This window comes from Sinocyclocheilus grahami, unplaced genomic scaffold, assembly GCF_001515645.1.
Source record: "Sinocyclocheilus grahami isolate Dianchi unplaced genomic scaffold, SAMN03320097.WGS_v1.1 scaffold52.1, whole genome shotgun sequence".
NCBI classification, from domain to species: Eukaryota; Metazoa; Chordata; class Actinopteri; order Cypriniformes; family Cyprinidae; genus Sinocyclocheilus; species Sinocyclocheilus grahami.
In genome coordinates this window covers 140,622-151,531 of record NW_015505231.1, presented here as the reverse complement: position 1 = coordinate 151,531, position 10,910 = coordinate 140,622, and the positions used below count along the sequence as shown (strand labels likewise).

General features: G+C 40.2%; 1 protein-coding gene across 1 annotated transcript in view; it reads right to left on the bottom strand.

The window, feature by feature from the left end:
- Positions 1-10,910, bottom strand: part of LOC107583316 (netrin-1-like) — a 75,633-nt gene that overhangs the window by 10,851 nt on the left and 53,872 nt on the right. The window contains exons 5-6 of the mRNA XM_016269493.1: positions 8,970-9,023; positions 3,559-3,633 (exon numbers count right to left, since the gene is read on the bottom strand). Of these exons, the coding sequence (XP_016124979.1) occupies positions 3,559-3,633; positions 8,970-9,023 (129 nt within the window). The remainder of the gene's footprint in view (positions 1-3,558; positions 3,634-8,969; positions 9,024-10,910) is intronic.

The following is a 10,910-nucleotide window of genomic DNA, read 5'->3' as shown; positions in this document are numbered from 1 at the left end:
CTGCTCTCCTCCGGGACCGTAGCAATGCCTGAATCGGATCCAGAAATAATGGCTATGCTTTCCCGGGCCGCCGTAGGAGTAGGGCTCGAGTGAAGACTTTCACCGTGTCCCGAGCCCTCAAGGTGGATGGCACCTTTTTACTGCTGGAAACTGATTTGCTGGATCCTCCTCCTAGGGGGTTACAAGGGTCCCCCCGGTGGAGCGGTTGGTTGCGATGCAGCTGTGTCCTAATACTGCCTCCAACCGGCAGGGAGAACCGTGCCTCCCCTCCCGGGTCTGTAGGTACTCGACTGGCCAGCGATGCCTACCCGACCTGTGGAGAAGCTGCCTCTGCCTTACACGCTACGGCGTGATTGCAAGTGCACCATGCCAAGGCACTGAGGGACTTGCACGAGGGTGGTCACGACCCAGAAGTTCGCAGAGAACTCCGCACCGCGGCGGACCTCGCACCACGAGCGACGAAGGTTACGGCGCGGTCTCTGGGTCGTGCGATGTCCAGTATGGTGGTACGGGAGTGCCATTTCTGGCTGGCTGACATGTGCGAGACGGACAAGACACGATTCTTGAACGCCCCTGTGTCCCAGGCCGGCCTGTCGGCGACACGGTGGAGAACTTGCCCAGCGGTTCTCCGCTGACCAAAGCAGACTGAGGCCATCAGGTACATCCTGCCCCGGCGTGCAGCTGCTGCCATCGCCGAGGGCGGCCCCCCTGCCAGCGCCGAAACAAGAGCAGCGCTCCTGTGGCCTACTACTTCATTGTACCCAAGAAAGGCGGTGGGTTACGACCAATCTTGGACCTGCGTGTCTTGAACCGGGCCTTTCACCGGTTACCGTTCAAGTTGACGCAGGAACGCATCTTCGGGTGCATCCGTCCCCGAGATTGGTTTGCAGCGGTCGACCTGAAGGACGCGTACTTCATGTGTCGACCCTTCCGCACCACAGACCATTGCATCCGAAGGACGAGCATATCAGTACGAGGTCCTGCCCTCCGGGCTGTCCCTGTTGCCCCGTGTCTTCACGTAAGTTGCGGAGGTACCCCTTGTTCCCTTGAGAGAACAGAATGGCGACTCCATCCCCAGATGGTCCAGCTGGTTTGGGGACGTTTCAGAGCCGCTCAGGTAGACCTGTTTGCCTCTCCAGAAACCTCTCACTGCCAGTTGTTCTTCGCCCTGACCGAGGGAACACTCGGCACAGACGCGCTGGCACACAGCTGGCCGCGGGGCCTTCGCAAGTATGCATTTCCCCCAGTGAGCCTTCTGGCACAGTTGCTGTGCAAGGTCAGGGAGGACGAGGAGCAGGTCCTGCTGGTGGCACCCTATTGGCCTTCCCGGACCTGGTTCCCTGAACTAATGCTCCTCACGACAGCCCCTCCATCGCCGATTCCTCTGAGGAAGGATTTACTAACTCAGAGATGGGGCACACCTTGGCACCCGCGTCCAGACCTCTGAAAACTTCATGTCCGGTCCCTGAGATTGGTCCCTCTAAGCGAGATCCCAATTTCATCGGTCATCTGACGTGACGTCTCCGTTCCCTCCTTCAGGGAAGGGTTACCATACATAACCGAGACGTTTCTCATTTTCCTCTTGACAATACCCCATAGATTCTCTATGGGCTTCAGGTCTGGTGAGTTTGCTGGCCAGTCAAGCACACCAACACCATGGTATTTTAACCAACTTTTGGTGCTTTTGGCAGTGTGGGCAGGTGCCAAATCCTGCTGGAAAATGAAATCAGCATCTTCAAAAAGCTGGTCAGCAGAAGGAAGCATGAAGTGCTCCAAAATTTCTTGGTAAATGGGTGCAGTGACTTTGGTTTTCAAAAAACACAGTGGACCAACTTGATGCCTTGACCCCAGCCTCAGTCCATTCCTTGTGAAGTTCACTTAAATTCTTGAATCGATTTTGCTTGACAATCCTCATAAGGCTGCGGTTCTCTCGGTTGGTTGTGCATCTTTTTCTTCCACACTTTTTCCTTCCTCTCAACTTTCTGTTAACATGCTTGGATACAGCACTCTGTAAACAGCCAGCTTATTTGGCAATGAATGTTTGTGGCTTACCCTCCTTGTAAAGGGTGTCAATGATTGTCTTCTGGACAACTGTCAGATCAGCAGTCTTCCCCATGATTGTGTAGCCTAGTGAACCAAACTGAGAGACAATTTTGAAGGCTCAGGAAACCTTTGCAAGTGTTTTGAGTTAATCAGCTTGGCATGTCACCATATTCTAATTTGTTGAGATAGTGAATTGGTTGGTTTTTGTTAAATGTGAGCCAAAATCATCACAATTAAAAGAACCAAAGACTTAAATTACTTCAGTCTGTGTGCATTGAATTTATTTAATACACGAGTTTCACAATTTGAGTTGAATTACTGAAATAAATGAACTTTTCCACGACATTCTAATTTATTGAGATGCACCTGTATGTGACTCTGGACCACAAAACCAGTCATAAAATATGCTTTCCATTGATGTATGGCTTGTTAGGATATGACCATATTTGGCCGAGATACAACTATTTGAAAATCTGGAATCTGAGGGTGCAAAAAAATCTAAATATTGAGAAAATTGCCTTTAAAGTTGTCCAAACAAAGTCCTTAGCAATGCATATTACTAATCAAAAATTAAGTTTTAATATATTTACAGTAGGAAATTTACAAAATATCTTCATGGAACATGATCTTTACTTAATATCCTAATTATTTGTGGCATAAAAGAAAAATCTATAATTTTGACCCATACAATGTATTTTTGGCAAATATACTCCAGCGACTTAAGACTGGTTTTGTGGTCCAGGGTCACATATTAGAATGATATCTGAAGGATCATGTGACAAGTGAAGAAAATTCAGGTTTGCATCACAGAAATAAATTACATTTTAACATATATTCATATAGAAAATAGTTATTTTAAATTGTAATAATATTTCACAATATTACTGTTTTTACTGTGCGTTTGGTCAAATAAATGCAGCATTGGTGAGCATTAAAATATATAAAAAATAATAAAAAACTTTCCAAACCCAAATCAAATCCACCACTTTGCTGATGCTAGTGCCTTGTTCCACTAATTCAGCTATTTAATTTAATATATGAAACTGAGTGCATGCAGAGTTTTCTGTATATATTTTTTTCTTTGTAATCTGATATGTTTCTCATATGTGGAAGAAATTTCTCAAAGAAGATGATAAAAACCTGCACTGACCACATTTTCTGTTGTGCCACTTCTAACCTTAAAACCTATAACTACATTCTTGAACTTCTATAAGTCTGTTATTATATTAACTATATTAGTATTTAAACCTGTGAAATCTCTGCTTTCAACAGGAACCAGCTGTCCCCTTTGTCCTCTAGATGCTGCGAGGCACTTTGAGCGTGTCCATCTGGAGAAACCTGCTGAGTTCACACGCTTTGATGCTATAACATAAACCTTTAGCCTCTGAATAAGCTGTCAGCACTATGAGAGAGGGGGCGCACATAAAGAGAGAGATAGAAAAGACGTAGAAGAGAAAGATGTCTAACGATGTGAAGTGAAAAGGAAGCAGGCAGTTCTCAATAGGAGCTACTTACCGAAATCTTTTTTGCAGTATTTTTTCATGGTGACCTTCATCTTGCCCTTGGGGGTCTTACAGTGGGAGTCACAGTCTGAGGACGATAACAGAAAACTAGTGAAACGCAGGTAAAATCTGGGTGAAACAACAAAATGAGTTTGTCTTAGTAAGATGATATTTAAATGTTTTATGATCAAAGCACTGTAGTTTTTATTGTGAGGTAAAATATACAGTTTAATGCAATACAATGATAAATGAGAGATTAACAAATAAACATTTTGATTACACTTTATTTTGTGTCCTTGTTACAGTGTAATTATACATGTAAGTGCTGAGTAATATTAATTAACTATGTACTTACTATATGGTTAGGATTAGGGTTACTTGCATGTAATTATGCATAATTTATTGTTATTGTAATCGTAAGTACATGTAACTTGTTACAAGGACACCGTAAAATAACAGTTAATAGCATTTCCCAAAAGCCTGTTGTATCATCTTTGATACTCACATTTTAACAAGATTTTTCTACAAAAAATATGTTTGGATAATCAAGTAAACCTATTAGTCCAGTAGGTGTTCATTTTAAAATATATCAAACAATATAAAAGTTATTCTCACATATATTTTAGAAAAATATGAAAGATTTCACAGCTAAAAGACAGGAGAACCACGACCAGAAGGGGGACGGTTATTAGAATGATACTAAATGGACTTTTACATGCAAAAAAAAGTATAAACCATCAATCAGACGACACAAGGCATGTAGCAGATCATGAACAATAGGTTTTCAGCAAAGTTTTGCTCACATTGACAATCGAGAGGCCTTAGAAATGTGCATATCATAGGATTTCTAGGATTATTGAAAATGGATACAAAGTGGCCCAAATGTATGAATATCTTTTCAATAGATCACAACGTATCAAACCACATGACATTTAAAAGAAGTTTAATAATAAAACAATCAATGTCCCATTTACAAAAGAAAATTCTGGGACTAACTGGTTAAAAATAACAGCAAAAAGCATAATTTGTTTGCAGATGCCAATTGTTTTGTATCATACTGTCTAATGTAATAACACTGACGCACTTTTAGTGACTGAGTTAGACCTAATTAAGACTTAATGGCTATTTAATCATTTAATCTTTTCTTCACTCAACCCAGTAATTTTCTCACCCTAATTATCAGCGCCTCCCCAAATCCCCCCACTTACTCAGCGATGTCAGGGCAGGGGGTTCACAGGTCATTTAAACTTCATTCAGACACAGAACACCCCCGTCACAATGCCCACAATAGCCAATCCTCATTTAAACGCAGCTTTCCACATATACACCTCAGGGACGGTGTCCAGCGCGCTATGATTTATAACTCTAGCGCTCAGCGGATCTATTTGACACCGCCGTGGAGATTTGAACCCCACATTGAGGCCTGGCTGATGGAGTCACTTCAACGCCAGCCACCTTTTGGACCCAAACCAGAGCGTTGGCTCGGTTCTCCTGACGCAAACCAAAACCCGAGAGTCTCTCGTCACAGCTACTTCACATAGCGCAATAACTGCGAGATTTCTGGCCGACTGGAAGAGATGGGAGCGAGAAGACCTTTCAGCTTTCGCCTGAATATGGACAAACTTCATTATTTTCTCCGGCCCTCTGTCCAATCCACCCTTTTCATGTCCCTTTATATTCCGTCTGAATGAGGTTACCTGGGCAACGGCGAAGCAGGAAAAAACCACCAACCCGAATAAAAAAAATAAAAAAAAGTTTGAAGGGGGAACGTAAAAGGGGGGTTGAGGGCTAGAAGAGCGAGATGTCTGGCAGCTTTGGGGGGTGGTGCGCAGAATTAGGATGTGAAGGACCAAGGGGGGAGAACTGGAGGCAGGGAGGGAGAAAGTGCAGAGAAGGGGGAGGCATCCCAATAAAGTAAATGATTCTGGCGAGTCCATATCAGCCACGCCTGATTTCCATGTAAATGCATGAACGGAGGACAGGCGGCTTTTGTGTGGCGACGGCCCTTGTTCGCCTCATCCTGCCTCTCTTTGATAAGACTGGGCGGCCATTGACGCTGCCCATTACACCCACGTCCCCTCCATAATGGACATCCCCTGTGGAGGGACAAATGTCTGCTTAATAGAGTCCCTCAAGCACAACTGTGCTGCTCCGCTGGGGAGCCACACCGGAGTGTCCTCACAGTAAACTACAGCAGGACAGGTAAAGAGAGTAAGAAATGAGGTTAAACTTACTATTACATATAGGGTTTGGCCCCTTTTCAATGAAATCTGTTTATTCTTAGAATACATCATGTAAATATTAATCAAATTTTGAGCATATTCTATGTGCCGTTCAAAAGATTGCGGCCAGAATCTTTTTGAAAGTAGTCTCAAGGCTGCATTTATTTGATCAAAAATATACCAAACCAGAGCATTAGCTCGGTTCTCCTGACGCAAACCAAAACCCGAGAGTCTCTCGTCACAGCTACTTCACATAGCGCAATAACTGCGAGATTTCTGGCCGACTGGAAGAGATGGGAGCGAGAAGACCTTTCAGCTTTCGCCTGAATATGGACAAACTTCATTATTTTCTCCGGCCCTCTGTCCAATCCACCCTTTTCATGTCCCTTTATATTCCGTCTGAATGAGGTTACCTGGGCAACGGCGAAGCAGGAAAAAACCACCAACCCGAATAAAAAAAATAAAAAAAAGTTTGAAGGGGGAACGTAAAAGGGGGGTTGAGGGCTAGAAGAGCGAGATGTCTGGCAGCTTTGGGGGGTGGTGCGTAGAATTAGGATGTGAAGGACCAAGGGGGGAGAACTGGAGGCAGGGAGGGAGAAAAAGTGCAGAGAAGGGGGAGGCATCCCAATAAAGTAAATGATTTTGGCGAGTCCATATCAGCCACGCCTGATTTCCATGTAAATGCGTGAACGGAGGACAGGCGGCTTTTGTGTGGCGACGGCCCTTGTTCGCCTCATCCTGCCTCTCTTTGATAAGACTGGGCGGCCATTGACGCTGCCCATTACACCCACGTCCCCTCCATAATGGACATCCCCTGTGGAGGGACAAATGTCTGCTTAATAAGAGTCCCTCAAGCACAACTGTGCTGCTCCGCTGGGGAGCCACACCGGAGTGTCCTCACAGTAAACTACAGCAGGACAGGTAAAGAGAGTAAGAAATGAGGTTAAACTTACTATTACATATAGGGTTTGGCCCCTTTTCAATGAAATCTGTTTATTCTTAGAATACATCATGTAAATATTAATCAAATTTTGAGCATATTCTATGTGCCGTTCAAAAGATTGCGGCCAGAATCTTTTTGAAAGTAGTCTCAAGGCTGCATTTATTTGATCAAAAATATAGTAACATCAGTAATATTGTGAAATATTATTACAGTTTTTATCTGTTTTTATTTTATTTTTATATATATATATATATATACATTTTAAAGCATAATTGATTCCTGTGATGGCAAATCTTGAAAATAGTTTAAAAAAACATGTATTTTGATGACTAGAGAGTTTGAAACACTGTAACAGCATTTATTTGAAATAGAAACATTATAACTGGATTTACTGTCACTTTTGATCAATTTAATGCATCCTTGATGAATAAAAATATTAATTCCACAAACTTTTGAATAGTAGTTTATATAATTTATAATATTGTGATGTTTCATGTTTTGTATTGTCATTCTGTCATTCAATTTCTTTATAGTATTTTTAGTAGGACAGAAAAATCAATAAAGAAAATAAGAGGTCTGACGTTTAGCTGTGCATTTATTGAATGAGCACTGTGCTATGTCTGAACTGATTACACTGTATTTTATGTATAATGATTTTTCTATTTCTGTTTTATTGTTGTGATTTTTTTAATGATTATTTTACTTCCTTTCCTTGCCTTGCCTTGCCTTGAATCCACATATTTATTTGATTAAAAAATGCTTCCTAATTGTAACATTGAAACAAGCATTTTCCGTAAAGCAGTTTTAAAACAATATGTATGGTGAAAAGTGCTATACAAATCATGTTGAAATGAACAAAAACAGGCTTGTAAAAAAAATACTGTGCTAGCTGTATTTTATTTTTGGACACTTAATATATTTACTAATATTTTAAATATTTTTAGATACTTAATAAATTTACTTTTCAATTGATATATTTATATTTATTATATATATATATCACATAAATGGACATGAAATATTGATTAGATTTGTTTTGGCATGACATGAGAGACAAACTAACACAGTTACAGTATACTAAAAATTGGAAGGCAGATTCATATATTATTATTAATATATAATATACAGTAATTAATGTGATTCATATATTGAAAATAATTTAAGTCATTGTGTTCCAGTTTATTCCTCTTCTTTATGTATTACACTTACAGTATATGTGTGTGTGCGGGTGTGTATACATATATAAACTAGATATAGTTATATATACAAACTATATATACAATAAAGTAAATATATATATATATAACTTTATATACATTTATAATTTTTTATAATAAAATTAATTAATTTTAAAAGTTATTTATATGTAAAAGTTATCGAAGCATGTTTCCACCATTAAGAAATTAATTGAGAGAAGACTTTAAAAATTATTATTAATATATTATTTTAAATTATTATTAGTAGTAGTAGTAGTAGTATAATTATTACTATTATTACACAATGTAGAAAAAAATAGTTTCATTAAAATTTTTATGGTTCTGTCATTTTGTGGTGCTAATTATTATTATATTGTTTATTTTCATGTAGCATCATTATTTTGGTAAAAATTTAGACCAGGTAAATTTGAGAACTTCTACCATTAATTATGAAACATTGATTTAGTACATATATTTTTTTTTACTGATTTTGCATGTTTTTTTTTTTTTTAAGAATAATTTAGCTTCTGCAAGGACATTCTAAAACCTTCTGGAACATTCCAGAACAGTGTGGGACTAGTCATTAAAAACAAAAGTGTACACATCCAGTGTACACTTCTGAAGTTTTGGATGATTCACTTTTGGTAACTGTTTATGTTAAACTGACATTTGTTAGCTCAGTATTACGCACGTATGTCATTTTTCTGCATGATTAAAAATAGATTAGCTTGTATCAACTTGTAAGTTGCTGATATTTTTTGTATTCATGAGCACTGTTAATGGCACACAAAAAGTAATGTGATTTTTGTATTCAGCATGTCAAACTTCATACAGAAACATTGTAAAACAAAACATTTTCAAGGTATAATTATCAACATTTTGCAATTCGTATTTTGCCGTTTGCATAGAATGTTTGAATCAAAGCGCAAAAAATCCCAAACAATAAACACAAATTTGTGTTTGGAATATCTTCCCATATAGAGCTAAGCCTTATTAAGTAAGTGAATTTGAAGTTCCTGAAAGTATTTTTATACGCAGGTTTTATTTGCTTTCCTGAACTCACCTGTGGGCTCTTCTGAACTGCTGTAGGTGGCTGTGGGTGCAGCAACAGGAATCTCTGCAACAAACAGTCAAGAACAAACAATCAAAACCTCTTGGAACTTTATACTGCTGCTTTCAACAAACACATCTGAACTTACATTGTTTTTTTTTAAAGATCAGGTTTATTAGACATATCAGCTTTATTAGACATATCACTGATGACGTGAAGATGTGGTGGTGTCTAGTTTTAATGGGTTTCCTGTCTAAAGCCCCTACTTCCTTTTTAAGCATTCTGCTGTCACATATACGCCGATAGGGGATCGAGGCTTGTTAAAAAGTGCAGTTGGCAAAAAATTTATATCAGGCTATTAAAACAAAAGCACGTTATAGCACGAAATAGATGAGAAACCAATTTTTTTTTTCACTCAATCCACTTTCTTTCCAGGTTTAACAGCACATTTGTTACCTACCCTGAGAAATTAGGGGAAATCTAGTTTCTCGGGGATCGGGGGTTTCATTTGTCTACATGAATTCTTGCCAAGCAAATCTGAATGGCTTCATGCATACAGTCGCTTTTGTCAGCGGTCCAGATAAATCTTTATTCCGATGTCATCAGTTACTGCATAATAGAAGTGGTTCACATTAACAGGCGCGCATTGTATTGCGCTCCCAGCGAGTATCTTATCGAGAAATGCCAGCTGCTGTGTGGGCCTGTCCTTAATCGCCACAGAGACCGTCTGCTGCCTTGTTGATACTGCCAATAAACATATCACCCATCATGCCCCTGGAGCAGGCTGTGAGATTTATGAGTTGAGAGGCCGTCAGCGAGGTTCGGGGCAGACTAGGTCATGTCAACCAGGGCTTTATGGTCTGTTTGACTTAGCGGAGGGCAATCAGCAAATGTCCATCCAAGGAAATAATGGAACAGGGGAGCGATGCGGAAATTAAATGGGCCGGGGCCATGAAATCATGAATAATAATAATAGGTGTTTATGCAGAATTTCTTTGGAGTATTATTATTGATGTCTCTGTGGGTGGTAATAGGACAACAAGTTATGTTGGACCACCTCATTTAGTGCAAGAATCATTTTTGAATAATAGATTATTATTATGCTTTTATAACAACCATTTTGTGTTGCTGTGTTATTTATTTAGAGGTCACTCTCATTTTTCAAGAGGTAGAGGAGATGCAATGAAATTGAAGGTTATTCAGTGTGCTTCAGTACTGTTTTCCCATAGGTGTTTTTTATTGTTATTTTTTGTTATTCACAATTATTGTCCAATTGCATAGTAGGAGGTGTAAAAATTATTATTCGGTACTCTCATAGATAGGGCTGGGTATCGAGTTCGATACTTTTTAGGCACCGACCGAATTTCCTCGATACCATCGCGTATCGGAAAACGTCTCGTCATTCGGTACCAAATTTCGATACCTAAGGGGTTAATCTCATCAGCGTTAGTGAGCCAATAAGCCTGCAACACACGACAGATCGATCAGTGTTTGACATCCGCGAGAGCGATTCGAAAGCGCACGGAGCAGTCTGCTCTCTTTAGCTCTCGCGGTACTGTAATACACCGATCGGTTTGCACAGTCAGTCCGCGTCAAGTCGAACACACCTACTAGTTTGCACCGGTTACACTCAGAGATGTGGTGCACACATGAGGCTGTAATGTGAATGCGTCCCAGCCCCCATAGATGTAAGGCTACATTTACACTGGTGCATTTATGTTTTAAAATGAAAACAATCCTCATCATACTGGTGTTTCCACTGTGTTTGAAGCTGGCTTTCCACTATCTCCGACAAGCGACAGACCGGTCATTCAGTCATTCATTTCCAATGGAGAGTAGCGCAGGAGCTGCATGGAGTTCCGATCATATGCAGATGTCCGTTCATACTACACGACCGAAAACGCTTGTTATGCAGTGGCGTAACTTTGCTTTGAAAAGTGGTGGGGACACCGC